The sequence below is a fragment of the Eubalaena glacialis genome, chromosome 6 (assembly GCF_028564815.1).
Source record: "Eubalaena glacialis isolate mEubGla1 chromosome 6, mEubGla1.1.hap2.+ XY, whole genome shotgun sequence".
Lineage (NCBI taxonomy): Eukaryota > Metazoa > Chordata > Mammalia > Artiodactyla > Balaenidae > Eubalaena > Eubalaena glacialis.
The window spans coordinates 49,467,464-49,488,900 of record NC_083721.1 but is presented as its reverse complement, the minus strand read 5'-3'; the positions used below and the strand labels follow the sequence as shown (position 1 = coordinate 49,488,900).

Genomic DNA, 21,437 nt, shown 5'->3' with positions numbered 1-21,437 from the left:
AGATAGTACAGTCATTAAAAATGAGTATATAGAGGTGTATTTATGTTAAAGAAAGTACAGGTTATAAAATAGCACAGAAGAGAATCCTATTTTGGCGTATTGTCATATATATCATAACCAGGAAAAAGTATCTGGAAGGACATTTTCTTTACTGAATACCTCTCTGCATCTTAGATAATGAGTAATTTCTAAAACAAATTTTATCTCTTTTGCAACACCTTTGCAAAATTTTAACTTTTTAATTTGAATTTGTAAATTAAAATAAGTGTGCATTACTTGTATTATTTTTAAGTTAATAAAAAGTTAATGCAGGGATTATTATTGGGATGGGGTGGAAAGGGAGATGAAAATGTGCAAGGAAGTGGAATAGGAAATATGTTAGCAGCCTGGGGTGGACAGTGCCATACAGGAATGGTTTAGGGAAGACAGAATTATAGTACATTGTCAACAGCGTAACTCTCCATCTGTCCCTGACAACAGAGTCAATTGGTTTATTTTCACTTAGCTTTTAGCTAAAGGATAGAATTAATAACAATTGATTTTTTTGGTTTTTTAAATGGAGTAAGCCTTTATTTCCTTGTTTCACAATTAAAATTGGCTGAATTGGTTGCCGTAACACGTCTGATGTTCACAGGAGGGAACTGTATTAATTGAATTCCATTCATCTGTAATCTATTGGTAAAATATCTTTGGTGTTTTTTGATTAAAAAACAGCATATTTTTTCCTGATCAAACCTTGTTGCTTTTTGCTAAGGGCATGTGAGGCACGGTTTCTACCATGCGGATATATTTGATAACTGTATAATATTTACATTTTGTATTATTCATTTCTCAGAAATTTGTGCATATGTGTAGTTTAGTGGAAGAAAATAATTTAGGTTTGCTTTTAATACACTGATAGATCTTTTTTTTAAAATGTTGAGTTTCTTTAGGAATTTTTGTTTAAATTCCTCTACTTTTCTTTTTTTAATTTATTTATTTATTATTTATGGCTGTGTTGGGTCTTCGTTTCTGTGAGAGGGCTTTCTCTAGTTGCGGCAAGTGGGGGCCACTCTTCATCGCAATGCGTGGGCCTCTCACCATCGCGGCCTCTCCTGTTGCGGAGCACAGGCTCCAGACGTGCAGGCTCAGCAATTGTGGCTCACGGGCCTAGTTGCTCCGCGGCATATGGGATCTTCCCAGACCAGGGCTCGAACCCGTGTCCCCTGCATTGGCAGGCAGATTCTCAACCACTGCGCCACCAGGGAAGCCCACACTGATAGATCTTTAAAGGTGGCCTACAGGGGCCGCACCTACCCTCCGAAGCTTCATTGCGACCCCTTGCCCCATCACATCCCAGCCATGCTGACCTCCTTTAGGGTCTCTAAATGTACCAATTACTTCTTCCCTCAGCACCTCTGCTCCTGCTCTTCTGGCTGCCTGAGAACGCTGTTCCCACACTCTGTCCTCACCCCATTTGCACACACACTTTGGCTGACTGATTCCTACCCATCCTTTGGACTTGTTGCCTCCTCAGGTCATAGCTGTTGTGGTGCTATGGAAGGTTTGGGCACCTCAGCAGTGAACCTTGGGAGTTTACTCTAGTATTCCATTGTGTCTATTTCCTGCTACCAATAAGCTGCCTTGCCCTGTATTTTTTTAAATGTAATATTTATTTTTTAAAATTAATTAATTAATTAATTTTTGGCTGTGTTGGGTCTTTGTTGCTGTGCGCGGGCTTTCTCTAGTTGTGCCAAGCCGGGGCTACTCTTCGTTGCGGCAGGCAGTCTTCTCATTGCGGTGGCTTCTCTTGTTGCGGAGCACCGGCTCTAGGCTCATGAGCTTCAGTAGTCGTGGCATGCGGGCTCAGTAGTTGTGGCGCGCAGGCTGTAGAGCGCAGGCTCAATAGTTGTGGCACACTGCATGTTGCTCTGTGGCATGTGGGATCTTCCTGGACCAGGGATCGAACCCGTGTCCCCTGCATCGGCAGGCAGATTCTTAACCACTGCGCCACCAGGGTAGTCCCGCCCGGTATTCCTTATCTTTTTTTCTCAGCCTCATAGCTCTTGTTACCTAACAGTTTACTATCTCAACTTCAACTTACTTTGGTCCCTTATGTCTCCTCACCTCTCTTCTTCTGCTTCCCTTACAATTTAAAGTGATTCATCCCACACCGGGGAATGGTGTGACCAGTAGGAATTAAATTATTCACATCTTCAGTATTTAAGGAACAATCGCCCATGAATAGTACTTGAAATCCTCAAAGAACAATCTCATTTCTTCATTTCATAGTTTAGAATTTGGAATAGAGAGGGGACAATTCATCATAGCTCCTGTATTCTGAACACGAGGAAAAGAAAAAAAAAAAACATCCTAATTTTGTTACATAAAAAAGAGTTCTGAGGAAGGCTTCCTTCTTATTTCTGCAATTTTAAGTGAACAAGACTTTTATTCCCCCAAAATAGTTCATTCAGTTAGATGTTCCTAACATTTTACAAATATTATAAAATTCTATTTTAAGTACCTAGTCTTAAGCTTGAGTCACATTCGCTGTGCAGGCTGGGAAGATTTAATAATGTCAGACCAGTAGGCAATGATACCAAGCTATTTTGGCTTTCTTTTCCTCGTCTAGAAAAGTTCAAATGCTACCTTAGTCATAAAACATCAGAGAAGTTAATAATGAGATATATATATACATGAGATAAGTACAATGATCAGAAATTTCAATATCTTATCAATATTGAAAAACATTTTAGGTATTCAAAAATGTTTAATTCTGTTTGAATTTTAATTCATTGAAAAAGAAACAGTGACAAATAGTATTAAAATAGAAATAAGTCCCAAAGTCCCAAGCCCCTATAGATAACTATTCATTTACATAGTCAGGAGAATACAACTATGTCATTTTCATTTAGTTCACAAGGCCAAAGTTTGTATCAAATTTCACTTTTTTTTTTTTCCTCTAAGAGTTTTATATTATCCGGGCTTATATATAATTTTTTATTTAATTTTAGTTCTACATATGTATATTTTTTTATTGGGGTATAGTTGCTTTACAGGGTTGTGTTTGTTTCTGCTGTACAGTGAAGTGAATAAGCTACATGTATACATATATCCCATCTTTTTTGGATTTCCTTCCCATTTAGGTCACCACAGAGCATTGAGTTCCCTGTGCTATACAGCAGGTTCTCGTTAGTTATCTATTTTATACATATAGTGTATACAGAATTGGCTAATTCTCTGGTAAACATATATTCACGTAATTAGTGTAGTCTAAAATATTCTTAAACCTGAAATGATTGGAGATTGAGCAGACAACTCAGTAATTTATCCTGTATAGTAATCATTGTTAAGAATGTCAATGATCACTGTACTGTTTTGCAGAAAGCTCATTTTTTGCATACTGGATAAATTGGAGTTATCACATTTAAAAATAATTATTGTAACAAGATGAGTGGTCTTATCTTCATTAATGACTAAAGAAGAATCTCAGAGTTTAAAATTATTAATTTTATTATGTAACATATATTTAGTGGTAGTGATAGAACAATATAGCTCATTTTCTGGATGTTCACAATTTGGTGTTGTCCTCAAGCAAGAGTAATATTCATAATCTTAAAATTAATATAATAATAAAAAAGAAGCAGACTCACAGATATAGAGGAAAAATTAGTGGTTACCAGTGGGGAGAGGGAAGGGGGGAAGGAAAATATGGGGTAGGAGATTAAGAGCTACAAACTATTATGTATAAAATAAGCTACAAGGATGTATCGTACAGCACAGGGAATATAGCCAATGTTTTATAATAACTATAAATGGAGTATAACTTTTAAAAATTGTGAATCATTATATTGTACACATGTAACTTATATAATACTGTACATCAATATGAATGAAAGAAGCCAGACACCAAAGATCACATTTATATTAAATTAGCAGAAAAGCAGAAAGCAGACCAGTGGTTGCCTGGAGCTAAGGGTGGGAGCAGGTATTGGCTACAAATGGATACAGGGAAATGTTTTAGAGTGATGAAAATGTTCTCAAACTGGATTGTGGTGGATTCGGTAAATTCTAGAAGTTTGCTAAATATAAATTTAAACTGTACACTTATAATAGGTGAATTTTATGGTGTGTGATTATGCCTCACAAAAGCTGTTAAAAATTATATGTGATGCTCCCACACATTCTTTGCATGTGCCTATGAAAATATTTATTCTCTATTTCAAATCTGAGGTACAATTTTGGAGTCACGTGAAAAATATCTTCTGAAGATTATTAGGATAGTGTTTTTATAAACAAGTTTATTTTCTCATTTATGTTCCTGCATTTTAATAGGAAGATAGAATTTTTTCTTGATGAGGTGTTAGAGATATCCTTGAATGTGTGATTGAGAATGGATTTGGAATTCTCCAATTCATTCTACAGAGGAGAAAAATGAGCCTTAGAGAGGAAGCTGACCTAGGTCAAACACGCTGAAAGGCAAAGTTGATGCCAGAACCCCTTCAGTTTCTTCCACAACATATTAAAATGGGATGGCCTACTACGGGGTTGTTAGCAAATGGCCCTTCCTAGAGCTTCCTGAGTCCTGGCCTACCCTGCTTTAGTACTTGGTACCACTGATCACACTCTCATGATGGTTTAGTCATTTTCTTCTAGCCCATGGAAGGCTTTTGATGCTGTGAGATCTCAAAATAAGCAGCTGTATACCATCAGCACTGGGTATTTATTAACTTCACAAATTATAAACAATTCATGAAGATTCCAAATGTCTAAACAGTGATGGCGGGTGAAACCATTTGTTCCAGCTCCATCTTATGTTTTTATTTGTGAGACTTTGCAGAAATGAATGAATGCCAGAAATACGTAAGGAAGTTTTGTTACTGTTTGATGGTGTTTTACAAGATGGCAAAATTTTCATTTTTATGAAAAGTATTTCTAATTTGCTCCCTCAAGCAATGTTTTAACAAGAGCTATATAATCTCATATATGCGGGATTTCTTATAGTGCTGGTAGAAGTTACGCATCTTCTGCTTTGTCCTATAAAGAAGCACTTTGATGAAATTCGACTTCTACTTGGTCAGTAGAATTTACTCTGTGCCCATATTGGAGTTACTGAGAAACAAAAAGAATAAGAAATATTGGTCCTTTTGGAAAATTTGGCCAAAGAGAGTGATATTAATCAGAACGACAGCTTTTCTGTTTTTTGATACATGATCATTTTGAGATTGTCAGGACAAGCAATTAGTTTTTCCTTATGACACATGTTTAAATTTATCTAGTTTCTTCTTAGTGAAAATCACTCTTAGACATAAGAAAGTCAATATTTTCAAAAGTGGCTCACTTGGCCTGGTGTTCCATTAGCTGGGAGTGACAGGGAAAGATATCAGAGAACTTGAGTATCAGTGACCACTGCTTAGCCTTCCAGTGGAAATGAAATCATTATATAGTTTTGTCTGACTTTACCATTAAACCTTTATTTAAGTCTTATGATTAGGTGTCTATTGTAAATAGGAGAGTTTATAAATAGTTTTGTTTGCCCGGTAAATAGCATAATGTAAATACCTGGAAAGAAAAAATATGTATATATATAATTTCACTTGTTCTCAGAGAAAATTGTATTACAATATAATCAATATTTTAAAAAATCAGTAAATCAAGAGAGGTTCATACTTTGTGAAGACATCGGAAGATATAAAAATGTTAGTTTTAATAATTATCTGGATACTACTCAGTGAAAATAACAACAGCAAAAACTACTGATAAACAGAACTGATAAATCTCCAAAACATTATGTTGAGTGCAAGAAGCCTTACATGAAAGAGTACATATTGTATGATTCTATTTAACTGAAGTCTAGAACAGGCAGAACAAATTTATGACAGTAAAATAGAACAATAGTTGTTTCTAGGCAGATGGGCTGGGAATGGGCTGACAAGGAATGTGAGGAAACCTTCTGGGTTGACGGTGATATTCTAAATCTTGATACAGGTTTGGGTTACATATACGTATGGCATTTGGAAAGAATCAGCAATGTATAGTTAAGATTTATGTATTTAATTTATATGTAAATTTTATCTCCAAAGAAAAATGTAAATATTGAACTCTAGTTAATGATATGCATACTGAAGTGTTTAGGAGGAAGAATAGTGAAGTGCAATTTACTTTGAAATTCATTGAAAAGTTAGATGGATGGATGGATGAAAGGATGGGGAGATGGATAAATATGTGGTAAAACAAGTATAGTATGATATTGATCATTGACCCTTGGTGGTGGCTCTATGGATGTGCACTGCACAATTCTTACAACTTTTCTTATGTTTGAAATTTTTTATCATAGAAGCAAAGATGAGTTAACATTTTAAGTCTCTAAATATTGGTCAGATTTAAAGACATGTAATTGATGCTAGAAGTCAGAGAAATGTTCCTAACATTTAAAAACGATTTACCTTTTGTATCTCCAGAAATTATAATCCCAGAAAACTGTAATTCACAGATATTTTTCAAAGACCAAAATATATATAAAATTCTCATGACAGGAAATTTAACATCATGGGTGAGGTCCTTTTTCCTCCATACTGTATTGTATATCTGTAAATCTCTTTCAAAAGACATTGGGCCCATTAATTTTAATTTTGATGCACTGAGTTTGCAAAGAGTAATGGTTCCCAAACTTGAGTATGCATCTGAATTACCCAAACAGCCTGTTGAGATACAGGCCCTACCCCCAAGTTTCTGATTCAAGAGGTCTGGAGTGGGGTCTGAGAGTCTGTACTTATAACAAGTTCCCAGGTGATCCTGATGCTCTAACTGGGGGACTCCTCTTTAAGAACCCTGGCATGGAGCCTATCGCTTTTTCCATCAGGAGGACCTATTGTTATCATGCCTTACTTTAAATAGCAAGAACATGTAAGCAAATCACCTCCAGGATTTTCATGAAATCAAGCACAAAAAGAACGAAAAGAAAGGAATGAGTTTTGTTAAGTCCCTTAGCCTTTTCTTCTTTTTCTTTTACATGTATTAAAAACTAATAATTACTAAGAATCTACCAGTTGTCTAAAGCAGTACAGAAAAAGTATTACAAAACAGATTTTGATATCTACTTTCCTACCTGAATTTGGCAAATCCTCATGGCATAAAAACTATTTTGGTGACCAGTTTAATAAAACCAAAGGGACACATTTGTTATATATCCTCTTGTTCCACCCTTTCCATCAGATCTAGAGCCCCTCTACTGTAGCTGCATTGAACAAATTGTTCTAATCATGCTGCACTCAAATAGTTGACTTATTTATGTGCCTAATTTACTAGAATGCACAATCTTTGTGATCAGATAGGTCATATTTGAATTGGTATCACTAATGCCTAGTACCTTGTTGTAAGTGAATGGATACAATGAAAAGCAGATGAGTAAAAATACTAATTCCCCAAATTCCCCAAAGCAAATACAGATTTTATTTAGACTTTGTAGTTGTTTGAAGTGAACCACGTTACTGCCTCCCTTCCCCTATAGCAAATACATGGTCATTGATTGCATGTAGTTGCCCCCCCCCCACCCCCGGTGGAAGAAAAACAAACAAAAAAACCCCAGCATGCTTCAGACTTTAAAGACTAATTTTGGGAGAATTAGATCAAGGAAGTGTGTGCAAGTGACAACTGTATATGTCTCAGGATAAGATTTCTTCTTAAGGATGAGAGGCTATTGATTTAGAAGGTAGTCTATGAAAAGTAATTTTCCTGCTGGGCTATTGGTTGGGTTATAAAGTAGTTAATGAAGTTTTTGCTCCTTTGGTAAAACTGTTAGCCCTGCCAAGTGGTGCTGAAATATCAACATTGGCAGGTTCAGTCTAATTCAGTCATCCAAAGTCACCAGACGGTGAAGTATTGGCCTGAGGAATCAGAGCATTGGGAATTCTTACCAAGGTGGAAACTGTGGTTGAAACCGTGGTTGTTTTAGCTGAAATGGAACTCACACAAACACCTGGGCAAATAGACATAAAGTGCCCCATTAGGAAGAAAACATTTTCCCCCTCGGATTTTTGGCAAAAGGGCATTTCTTTCTGAATTCAATAGCAAAACATCCTCTGTGTAGCTGATGACCATAATGTCCTAATAAAAAGTTAACTAGTTGACTGCTGGGGCCGGGGGGGGGGGGTGCTGTTAGCTCTATGGGAATCGTTCGGGTGTGGCTTCTGAGGGGAGCTCTCCAGGTAAGCTGGACTTTTTATTTCCTGAACTCTGAGAGCACATGTTGCCTGTGGGCACATGTCCTCCAGCTGGCAGTCTCACCTCGGGGCACAGGAGAGGGAACAGCCTGCTCTGCTTGAGCTGGAGCAGAGATCACGGGGCGCTGTGCTGTGAGCTTCTTGCTGACATTGATCCTGTATGTGTGAAGTCAAACTGTGAGTTTATTTAAAGCCCCCCAGTCCCTGGCTTTGGCAGCTGTCCATGTGGCTTATGGGACTTTAACCACAACTTTTTTCCTATACTTTTTAAAAAATGCCATCTTTCCTTAGATTTATAAAAATCTTGCTTTATATATATCTAAATTATTTTAATCAGGATTTTTTCTTATATTTTCAGATATTTTCTTACATATTCTTAAAAGGTATTTCTTATATACTTTCTTTTTTATTGAAGTATAGTTGATATATAACATGTAAGTTATAGGTGTACAATATAGTGATTCACAATTTTTAAATGTTATACTCCATTTATAGTTATTATAAAATATTTGCTATATTCCCCATGTTGTACAATATATCCTTGTAGATTATTTTATACCTAATAGTTTGTACCTCTCAATCCTCTGCCCCTATATTTCCCCTTCCCCCTTCCTTCTCCCCACTGGTAACTACTAATTTGTTCTCTATATCTGTGAGTCTGCTTCTTTTTTTGTCATATTCACTAGTTTGTTGTATTTTTTAGATTCCATGTGTAAGTGATATCTTACAGTATTTGTCTTTGTCTGACTTATTTCACTAAGCATAATACCCTCCAAGTCCACCCATGTTGCCGCAAATGGCAAAATTTAATTCTTTTATTATGGCTGAGTAATATTCCATTGTATGTATATACCATGTCTTTATCCATTCACCTGTTGCTGGACACTTAGATTGCTTCCATACATATATTCTTATATTGTAAAAAACACAAGAAGGGATGCCTTCTGTTCACCTCTAAAGCTGTGTGCTATTAATTCATCATTTCCTGAATGCCCAGAATCTCTTTTCCTCTATTGTTCTTATTTAGATCCCTTATTCATCATCTGAGTTGTATATATTTGGTGAAGTAATTTCATTTGTAAGTTAGGGAGCACAATGTCGAAAGTGTTTGTAGGTCCCTATCTTCCTTATGCCAGGCAACCCGCCACCCAAAGCCCCTCATTACCAGTGACAGCAGAATCAAAAGGCAGGGAAGATAGAAATCAAAGGCATGAAGTAAGAAAGCCGGGGTGGGTGGGTGGGAGCAGTTTGAGACCTATGGGAAGAGATTAGAGAATTTCAAGATGGCTACCTTTACCAAATTGCCCATTTTTGTAAATAGCAGTTATTTTTGCATCATCTTTGTGAATGTGGCTGCTATATAGGGCCGTACATAAAAGATGGTTTGAATGGTGCCATTTAGACTTTTGCAATGTGCAACTTAAACAACTGTCACTGACATCCCTGTTTCTGGAAGACATGTTGTAGAGCTGCTCCGTGTTTACTGCACACTAGCTCTTTGCAAGTTCTCAAAAATTCTTTACTGGGCCTTGGTGAAGAGTTGGGAAGAGAGTGATAGAGAATCTATAGGGTTTTGAGGAAGAATTCCAATCTGGAGATACAGAGAGCCAGGATACCATGAGATATATGGGGTTAATAGTAAGAATATAACAACTTGACATTTTAAAAGGATTTGTCTAGTATTATTCTATGAGTGCTTTTAATTATAATTCTGAATACACACACCCCCACCACCACCATCATCACCAAAGCAATTTAATTCCTTCCACCTCTCTTGTCTGGCATGCCATCATGCACTGCAGAATGGGCCCGGACTTCCCTTTTCTTCGAAACCATCTTGGACAGACTTTCCTTCTGATGGAAGGTTATTCAAGCATCTTGCCATTACAGCACTTGTAGAAGTAGTTTTTATAATAGCCAATATTATTTGATTAATAGCGATATTTAATCTTCATTCTCCTTAAAATATTTAACTGAAGGTGCCGTGCTTTTCTTGCTGTGGAAAATATCTAGTCATGTCACTGGCTTTCAGGTGTTTGTTATTGGTAAGAAAAGCCATGTTATAAACTACAGACTATACATTTCTACTGAATGATCAGGAACAACTGAAGACACCTGTCTAATTGCCTTGGCCACTCCCTTTACCTTATGGCTGTCACAGAAAAATTAATGTAATTCCATATGGTTTTCTTTCTCCTTCTAACATCTTTCCTTGGATCATGGTACCAGGACAGGTAGAGTCATGTGAGCACCACTGTTATATGATACCTTTTTCACTCCCCAAGAATTAAAACAAATGTTAAATTATTGCCAAGTCCCATGTTAAAATTATGGTTTGTATAACTTAGCATTATAGTTCAGTTAAACACAATCTATGCCATCAGCTGTGACTTTGGGGGGAAACTTTTGAATGTGTTATCAGAGAGTAACTGCCCTGTTTAATACATAAACTTGAGATGTGACATCTTGACAGTTCCTTAATTAGCTGCTCTGATCATGAAGGCATTGGAATGTTTCCACTTGCAAGCTAGCTGTCTGAGAAGAACACAGAATACATCTGAAACTTAGAATGTTCAGTTCTTGGAGCATAGTAATGCCTGAAAAGGACTTGCTGCTTTTATATATGTACCACTTGTTTAATGGTGAATAATAATATTAGGCACTATTAAAACTACTTTCACCAGTGCTGTAATGGCAAGATGCTTGAATGTCCTCCCATCAGGAGAGTCTGTATAAGGTGATTACAGAGGTGAGGAAGATTTGGCTTATTCTACAGTGGCATTATGGTAAACCAGAGAGATTCAACCACATTGAAATGCTGTTCTGTTTTATTGCTGGGTCATATCCCATTGTATGGATAAGCCATAATTTTTTTATCCATTCAACTGGTGATGGACATTTAGGTTCTTTCCATTTTGGTGCTGCTTTGAATATCTGCACACAAGCCTTTGCATAAACTTATATTTTCATTTTTCCTGAGTAAATACCTAGGAATGAAATTGATGGGTTATTTGGTAACTGACCAACAGTTTTCACCAGTGGTGAAACTTCATTAAACAATTAACATTCACACTCAAAATGTATGAGAGCTCCAGTTGCTCCAAATTCTGCATAACACTTGTTATTGACAGTCTTTTCATTTTTGCCATTCTTAATGTGTATGGTATCTCTCACTGTGGTTTTAACTTGCATTTCCCTGAAGACTAAGGATGTTGACCAGGAGTTGGTAAACTATGACTGGGTGGCCAAATCTAGCCAACTGCCTATTTTTATAAATATAGTTTAATTGGAACACAAACATGTCCATTGGTTTACATAATGTCTAATGTCTATAGCTGCTCTTGTACTACAATGGCAGAGTTGAGTAGTTGCAGTAGAGAACATCTGGTCTGCAAAGTCTAAAATATTTACTATTTGACCCCTTACTGAAAACATCTGACAACCCTCATGTCATATTTTCATGTGCTTCTTGGTTATCATATATTTCCTTTAGTGAAGGATCTATTCAAGCCTTTTGCCCTTTATTCTTAAATGTTTTTTTGTCTTATTGAGTAGAAAATATTCTTCTAAATATTCTGGATGCAAGCCTCTAATTGGTAAATGTACTGCAAATGTTTTCTGCGAATCTGCAGTTAGCCTTTTCTTTTTCTTATTAGTCCTTTTAAAGTTCAAAACTAAAATTCGATCAAGTCCAATTTATCATTTTTTAAAGCCTATGCTTCACATATCATATCTGAACTGATGGGAATTGATTTAATTATTTTGATGTCTTAGAAAATTTGATTTTGTATAACAAAATAAGTGACTGAACAAGTATAGAGGTTGGCAGTGTAAATAGAATGTGTGTAAAAAAAGAGGAACATACTATGGGTTTATAGAAAAGAATAGGGTTTATTCTTTTAATCCTGAAACAATGGAGTCATTATTTTATTGACATCACTATAATAGCTATTCTTTTACTTAATATCTTATGGAAATAATTGCTAATCTGATTATTCTCAAACTTGCTATTTACTGTTTTACAACACTGAGAGCTTATAGGCTAAGGCATTTACGGCTACTACACTAATAGATATTTTTTACTTTTAGAAGAGAACTTTCGTGTTTTGCAGTTTTTCTCTTGAAGTGGTTTTATCAACTTGACCAACTTCATATCAGCAATTTAGACCACATTCTGAAATATTTTGGAAAGTGTTAAGATAACCTGAAGAGAAATTAGACATGAAAGAATTCCTCCTGCTAAATGGGTTGTGATGGGAACTCCTTTCTCACAGATCAGTGACTGGATGTCCATGGTAGTTTAGCTGGCTTAACTAAGTGCCTTGTGTTTGGGCTATGTTTCTTTACAGAGTTTTATTGACACTGACCACAGGCACTCAGAATTCTGCGGTCAACATTAAATGTCTGCTGAGCACCTGTGCCTATAGCAATAGCAATAGCAACCTGACTCCTCTGGTTGATCCAGAGGGTTCTATGAACTTGTAGCGCTCTACCTTTTGTCTGATTTTTCTCATCTCACTACCTTCCTCACCGTTTTTAATGCCACAGGGCATTTATTTTCTTTCAAAAATTAAATGGGGATTATTTCTAATTTTGTTTTGAAAGGGATTTTTTTTCTTTTAAAATTTCACAACACCCTTTGAAATATTTATAGAGATACCCTAGGGTGTTGCAAACAGAGGATTAGAAACAACTGTCATAGATCCAAAGTTCTACCTTGCCAACATGCAATCTTTTTTTTCAGCCATTCTAGTATTGCTTTCCTGAAATGCTCACATTCTTCATTTTCTCTCACTCTTGATTAGTATAGGCTTTGTTTCTCATATAGGATGCAATAAAATATTCTTCCAGTACTCTTATTTCTCTGTACTCCTGGGCTTTCCTGGGCGATATATATGCCACTTTACTTATCAATGTTTTCCTAGTTAAGCTTGTATCGTGTTGTACTTTTATTATCTCTATCTTAAGTCATTCACCTGAGGTCTTCGTGCTAACTGTTGAAAGATAACTGTTATTACATGACCAGTGTTCCAGGCCTTTAAGCCAGAATTACTTGGAGTGAAGATAAATTTATCAAAGATGAAAAATTACTATAGGATACACTGAGATATACCTTAAAATATTGGGGAAATTGTTTAAGAATGTAAAATTGAATACTAGTCCAAACATTCATTTGAAGGGACACTTGAGGAACTTATTCAGATGAAAAGGACAAAAAAATTGCTTAACCATTTTGCTGAGCTCTGAAAGTGTCAGTGGGGTCATAACTGAGTGAGCAAAGGGATATTGAGGGAATCCATGCTGGGTGACAATGTGAGCATAGGTGTAGGGCCAGGGCCTCGTATGCATTGCAGAATGTGAGAAGATTTATACTGGCCAAAGAGGAATGAGAGATGTTGAGAAGTAACAAATAGATAACTAATAAGGACTTACTGTATAGCACAGGGAACTCTACTCAATACTCTGTAATGGCCTACATGGGAAAAATAATCTAAAAAAGAGTGGATATAAGTATATGTATAGCTGATTCACTTTCTGGTATACTAACACAATGTTGTAAATCAACTATTCTCCAATAAAATTTTTTTAAAAAAAGACAGAATTCATGTGTAGCAAGATAATAAAGGGATTTGAGTTCCTAGATCCAGTAAGGAACTGGGATGAGAGTCTCAAAATACTATTAAATTTGTGATGCTGTTTTGAGAAAAGATTTGTTTGTGTGCTTTTTGCTTTCTCAGGACTTTTAAAAGTTTAGCTCTAGAGAATAGTATGAATTGGAATTTTGGAGAAAGTAGGTCAGATAAATGCTAATTTATTCAAAAAGTTACATGATGTTGATGTATTTATTGACATAAATTATTAGCAAAAGGGAGAAAGGGGCTTCCCTGGTGGCGCAGTGGTTGAGAATCTGCCTGCCAATGCAGGGGACACGGGTTCGAGCCCTCGTCTGGGAAGATCCCACATGCCGCGGAGCAACTAGGCCCGTGAGCCACAATTACTGAGCCTGCGCGTCTGGAGCCTGTGCTCCGCAACAAGAAAGGCCGCGATAGTGAGAGGCCCGCGCACCGCCATGAAGAGTGGCCCCCACTTGCCACAACTAGAGAAAGCCCTCGCACAGAAACGAAGACCCAACACAGCCATGAATAAATAAATAAATGAATAAATAAATAAATAAATAAAAAAGACTTTCTCTCTATTAAAAAAAAAAAAAAGGGAGAAAGACTGGAGTCATGAAAATTCTGGGCAGAGGAAGCAAGAACACTTCCACTTTTGTTAGTAGTTCTGTTTACAACCTTCCTTTTTCTCAGTTGGTACAGCCATCCTTCCCACTTTCCAAGGCGGGGAATAACATGGTACATCGGGTCACAGTCTGTGAGCAAAGGTCTAATGTGATGACGCTGTGACTCTTGGCTCTTAGCCCAAAAAGAGTGCAACCTAAGTTCATGAAGATTCCTAATCTCTTCTTCCCAACAAGGTGTTGGAAACGGGCCAGCTGTTTTTTGATTTATTATGAGACCCGATAACCTTATAAGGTAGCAGAATATTAACCCTAGATTAACTGTAGGGTTAATCTAGGCATATAACTAAGAAGGGGAAAATTGGCTTGACCAAAATCTGTGTTATATATGTGAGATTATCTATCTATCTATCTATCTATCTGTCTATCTATGATTTTGATAAGGTGATTATATATATATATATATAAACACCTTATCAAAATCTTATGAAGTTAGGACAAAACATTATCAGTTAGCATCAATTTCAGCATTACGGTATGGGGGTTAGCTACCCCTTACTCAGTTGGGTCATGACAAAGTTCTCAATAAAAATGAGAGCAGGAAGTCCAGCCTAGCGAGAACCTAAGATGCGGTTTTGACCCTGCACTTAACCTGCAGAGTGATAGAGGTGTAGCTGACCTCAATTTAGTCATTTGTCCTATAAGAGAATTGGACTAGGAGAGCTGCGGATGAGTCTCCCTCAGACTTTTGGATAAGCTGCTCAGTGTCTCTGGGTTTTTTGCCACAAGTGTAGCAATAGCAGTCAGAAAACCAAGAAGTTATAGAAATTTTATCAAATTCTTGGGAAGTACAAAGTACTATGCACATACCTGGAAATAGTAGTACTGACTGCTAAAGTAAGAGAGTGATTCCCACAGCCTGGTCTCCAAGACGTGTTGTTTTTATTGCTTCAAAGGCCTAATGGGATCCTTCTATGTGGCTATATTGAGGTCGCCCAGGATGACTTTTGACTGGAATAGTATAAATTTAGAGTGATAGCTTTGGGAAACCCATGCTATTTAGAGGTCCTGACTGGTATATATACAATATAAGTCTTTGATTAATGAGAAATAGACTGAATTACTAAGTTTGTAAATACAGTCTTCCCAATAGGTAAAATATTTTTAAAATATGAATTCCCAGTGAAATAAAGAAAGAAAATAATTGAGGTCCACAATCTCTTATCTAAAACTCTCAGAGCCAGACTTGTTTTAGAATTCAGAAAATCTTTGGATTTTAGAAATGTACTAGGATGCCTAGACCATGTATTAAGTAACCTCTTCAGTGGGGTCTTGATCAGCACCCTTTAATTAAGCACATTTAATTCTAGGAATTAAGATTCCTATAGTTAGAATCTAGAAAAATGGTACAGATGAACTTATTTGCAAAGCAGAAATAGAGTCACAGATGTAGAAAACAAACTTATGGTTACCAAAGGGGGAAGGGGGGTGGGATGAACTGGGAGATTGGGACTGACATATGTACACTACTATGTATAAAATAGATAACTAATGAGAACCTGCTGTATAGCACTGGGAACTCTACTCAATGCTCTGTGGTGAGCTAAATGGGAAGGGAATCTAAAAAGAGTGGAGATAGATAGATAGATAGATAGATAGATAGATAGATAGATAGATAGATAGATAGATAACTCATTCACTTTGTTGTACAGCAGAAGCTAACACAACATTTTAAAGCAACTATACTCCAATAAAAATTAATTTAAAAAAAGATTCCTATAATTAAACATGTGAATAAGTCACACTGACTATTCAGTGAGATTAGAGAAAGACTAAGTGGCCTCATAACAGTTCAGATTGAGTTTTGTTGCCAAATTAGTTTGACATGAACTTACGAAAACCTAACAAAGCTATTTTGGATTTCTAAACTGTGACTAACGGGCTTTGGATGGACCTGATGAAGTAACCAATTATCGAGCAATTACTGTGTACCAGCTTTAAGATATTGCCATTTGCACTAACCTTTGTAAACAACCTGTCAAAGTAGACATCGTTATCCATAATTTACAAATCAAGAAAGAAGAGGCTCAAGCACAGGTTAGTGAGCAGCCAGGGCACACTTATAAGTATATGGCAGAGCTGCAGTTTGAACCCAGCTCCTTCTGGCCCCAAAGACAAAAGACAGTGTTGTTTCCTCATTGCTTGGTCAAGACCTTTGGTTAGTGTGATTGTCCATCCCTGTTGCCTTCATAGTTAAATAATAATAATAATAATAATAATAATAATAATAATAATAATGCCTTGAAAATATAGAGTTTCTCTGCTTACTCTGCAGTCTCTCTGGGGAAGTTCACCCAATAATCATTTATAAACTAAAGACACCCGGATGGATCTGGACGCCATTTGCGAGCATCACACTTAGATAGTCAACTTACTGTTGGACATTTCCAACAGTAAGTTGACTATCAGTGAGACAACACTCAGTTGTCTCACTGACCCAGTGAACTCCAGATAGAACTAATCATCTTTCTTCTCAGCCCTGCTCCTTTTAGAATCCCTTATTCTACTATCTCAGTTACCCCTAAGCCAAACCCCACCCACTTCCCTCCCTTTCCAACTCTGTTAATCACTAAGTCCTGCGAGGATACTGCTGGAGACCAGCACTGAGGAGACTGGGGGTTTTAAAGTGCAGTAATTCAACTTACCAATAAGAAATTTCAGATCCTTTCACCATTCCCAGATAGGATGTATAAAATGAAGGTTCTGACCAACTGTGGATAACCAAGATAGCCTTAAATCCCATTTACCTGCTCAATAATAAACTACAAAATATTAAACCCTAAGATTTTACTTTGTATTCTAGACTGCTTTTGCTTTATATGTTATTAAGTCTGTTTTCTTTGATCTCAAAATTACCTGTATTTTAGCTATTTCGGTGGGTGTGCTGTGATCTTGAGTAGCTAGATATCACGATTTCCAATAACAATGCCTCTAGCCAGTAACTTTGGCTCCAAATTTGTCTTGGGATGCTAAAGAGGTGAAGTAACAGCCACCTATATTTTCGTTCCCATCTTTAGGTAAAAGGCCAAACCTGAAGGTCCACATCAATACCACAAGTGACTCCATCTTCTTGAAGTTCCTGCGTCCAAATCCTAATGTAAAACTGGAAGGTTTTCTCCTGGGATATGGCAGCAACTTATCACCAAACCAGTACTTCCCTCTTCCTGCGGAAGGGAAATACACTGAGGCCGTGGTCGGTAAGATCTTTGGGTTTCAGGCATAGGAAGAAGAGGTAAAAGGTAATGGGTGTTATATGATACATAAATCTTGAAGCATCATTCTTTCTATACCCTCAGCGAAACCAAATGCCGTAATTACAAAACATCTTCGTAATTGTTGTAACCCATAGCACAATTTTTTACATTAAAAAATATGTAATGCATACCCTGCTTATATTGCAGAAATAATCAAACTCATTGCCATTATACCTACAATCCCTGACCACATAACTAAACTTGCACAGGGAAAAAAAACTAGCTAAAATACCTTAAATCTCTGTAACATAGCTTGTTTATGTGGATTAATTTTCCTCCCTGCTATGTCTTTACTTTCTTCTGGTGGAAAATACCATCTACAGCTTTCTGGGTGTCTATTCATGCCAAGCTACCTTTAAAAAGAAAAGACACTGTATTACATTTAAAATTTTTTAGGATATTTCAGACAAAAAGATTAAAGTTTGTATTTGTGTTATGAAATTTTACATTTCTTTGAAAATATTATTAATCACATTAAAATGTAATTTGAGGATGTAGGCACCTTCAAGCCTTCTCCAGAAAAATTATTTGCAAATAAAAGGTTTTTAAAGGATAACATTTTTTTAAAAAGGGATCATCTATTTAAAATGCTGTCAAGGGCTTCCTGAATAGCCTAAGATGAGATTTATATTTTGCTCCACTGCTAGGATTATTGCTAAACAGTCTTTTCATGAACTTCCGAAGTTTAATCCTATAACTTGAACTACTGTAGACCAGATCTGACATTCATGCATATATGTAGCAATGTTGAAGATGAATCTATTTTGTCCTGCAGCCCTTTGTTCTCATAGAGAAGTCTCTGTTGTACTTTAAAATTAGGCAAGAGAGTAACATTATTAATTATAAATGTCTGGACTGACTTTTACGTAAGATAAGCACTTTAAAGCAGACACATTACAGTTTGTAACCCCTCAAAATTTGAGAATTAGGCACTTTGACAAATGTAACAACACTAACCTTGACCATATAAACCATAAGGAATTTGAAAATTTGCAAATATTTCCCCACCATATTCACCCTTCACTATAAAAAGTGACTGGAAGCTGTATACATACCCCCAAACAAGCAGAAACAGATCTACTGCTCCTTTACTTATTGAGCATTAGAAGTAATATTTTACTTATGATAATTTTTTATCCTTGGTAATATAGATTGCAAATTTGGTCAGTAGGAAACATCCTTTCCCTGTGATGTGGAAGGCATTCAATCTTAAAGTGATAGAAGTCAGATTGCTAATGAGAAATATGTGTAGAAAACTATAAAGAAAATTTCTAGCACAGATATATCAAGCTTTCACTAATTCAGTGATGAGGGATGATCAAATAGACTAGGTACCTTTTTATCTCTTTACAATTATTTTCATTCCTTAAAACTTTTTATTATGAAAAAATTCCAACATATAAGGAGAGGGAAACCTGTAATGACCCTCATGTCTCATCATGCAACTTAAATACATAGCACTGTTTTGCTAATCTCTTTCCATGTATTCTTCACACATGCTATTTTTAGGGGTATTTAAAAGCATAACTAGATATCATATTTGTAAAATTTATGAACACCTCAGTATGCATCTGTAATAGATAAGAAATAATTTTAATAATGCCTTGCTTTTATCACATTATAACAATAATCCCATAATATCTTTTTTATACCTAGTCCATATTTAAATTTCTCTGGTGATCTTTAAAAATGCCTTCTTAGAGTTGTTTCTTTTTTGAATCAGGATCCTACATGTTCTACATGTTAGGTTTGGTTGTTATGTCTCATTAGTCTCTTTTATTCTATAACAGTCCTCTCTCCCTTCCCTTTTTAAATGTCATTGACTTGCTGGAGAAAGTGGATTATGCATCCTGGTCCACATTCTGTATTTAACTGACTGCTTCCATGTCTTTTTGAACTGACTCCTCTATCCCTGACTTTCCTGTGAAAGATATTTAGATTTGGAGGCTGTATTAGATTTGGGTTAAGCATTTGGGGGGAAAGAGTACTTTATAGATGGTATGGTTTATTTCCTAACAACTCCCAAAGAGGTACATAATGACTGGTGTCATACTTAGTGATGTTAAAGCAGTTTGGTGTGTTTAGGTGGCCTTAGCCTGATCCCTCCATGATAAAATTCATCATCAAATTTTCACTTAATGGTTTTAGCATCTATCAATGCTCATTGCCCAGATGCATTATTTTATATAGAGGTTGTAAAATGGTAGTTTTACATTCTAGATAGAATCTAATTCTATCATTCCTTCTGCATTTTTTAGCTGAAATTCTACATTAAAGAATTTTATTTACTCTTTCATTTTTCTTATCTAGTGTTTTAGGAAAGACAGGATAAATTCTCATCGTAATAAATTGATGCCTGGAAATCTGCAGTGGTGACCAATGATATTGTTGTTTGTTTTATAATCAGTAAGAATGCATTGGTTATTCTGCATTGATTTTTAGATATTTAATGATTTTTAATCAATATATCACTTATCCATCCCTTATGATTCTTTTCATTGTCTAGCTTAAATATGGTTGGTTGTTTAACTCTGGTTCACTATTAAACTGTGAACTTTTTAAAGTCAAAGTTTATGTCTTATTTGGTTATTCATAGCAGGATGACCTACATTGTGTAGATAGGTAATAAATATTGTGGCACTGAATTGAACAGAGTCAAGTCTGTGTAGAATATTTAGGCTGGAGGAGGCCATGAGAGATTGTCTAGTCTAGGCCCTTGTCATCAGGCTAATATATATCTAAACCATCCTAGAACAGATCACTGTGTACCTTAAAGATCTCTAAGCACAAAGATTCCCAAACTTCTCCTGGAAGGCTATTGCAAGCAACATTTTTAAAACTCTTACCTTATCCTTTAGATCAATGTGCTCTTTTTATTTATCTCCTTTCTCTTCTAGTATTCTGGTGGAAAAGGAAAAAAACATTCCTCTTAGATATTTCCTTTTCCATCTTTCTATATGCCAAGGAATCTGTGTGCTTCTACTTTTATTACTTCAAAATGGACTTGCATTTCCAAATTAAATGTTATTCTCTGGTTGCTTAAATTGATTATTTACAGTCTTGTTTAATGATTATGATTGTAGTAATGGCTCTTAAATGATTAAACAGCTGTGTATTAGTTTTCAATTGCCACTATAACAAATTACCACAAACTTGGCGGCTTAAAACATCACAAATTTATTATCTTACAGTTCTGTATGTCAGAAGCCCAATGTGGGTCTCTCTAGGCTAAAGTCAAGGTTGTAGGCAGGGCTGCATTCCTTTCTGGAGGCTCTGAGGGGAGAAACTGTTTCCCTGCTTTTTTGCAGCTTCTAGAGGGGCCCACATTCCTCTTCTACTTTCAAATCTAAAAAATAATACAAATGAATATATATATATATATATAGTATATATATATATATATAGTATATATATGTACACACAAAACAGAAAAAGACTCACAGATATAGAAAACAAACTAGTGGTTACCAAAGGGGAAAGGGAAGGGGGCAGGGGCAAGGGATTAAGAGATATGAACTACTATGTATAAAATAGAAAAGCAACAAAGATATATTGTACAGCACAGGAAATTATAGCCATTATTTTATAATAACTTTTAATGGAGTATAATCTGTAAGAATACTGAATCACTATGCTGTACACCTGAAACTAATATAATATTGTAAATCAACTATACTTCAATAA

At 36.0% G+C, this 21,437-nt stretch overlaps 1 protein-coding gene across 38 annotated transcripts in view; it reads left to right on the top strand.

Moving 5' to 3' along the window:
* ABI3BP (ABI family member 3 binding protein) overlaps positions 1–21,437 on the top strand; it is a 264,662-nt gene that overhangs the window by 45,379 nt on the left and 197,846 nt on the right. For all 38 annotated transcript variants that reach the window (XM_061194088.1, XM_061194099.1, XM_061194116.1 and 35 more), the window contains exon 2: positions 17,517–17,696. In XM_061194088.1, the coding sequence (XP_061050071.1) occupies positions 17,517–17,696 (180 nt within the window). The remainder of the gene's footprint in view (positions 1–17,516; positions 17,697–21,437) is intronic.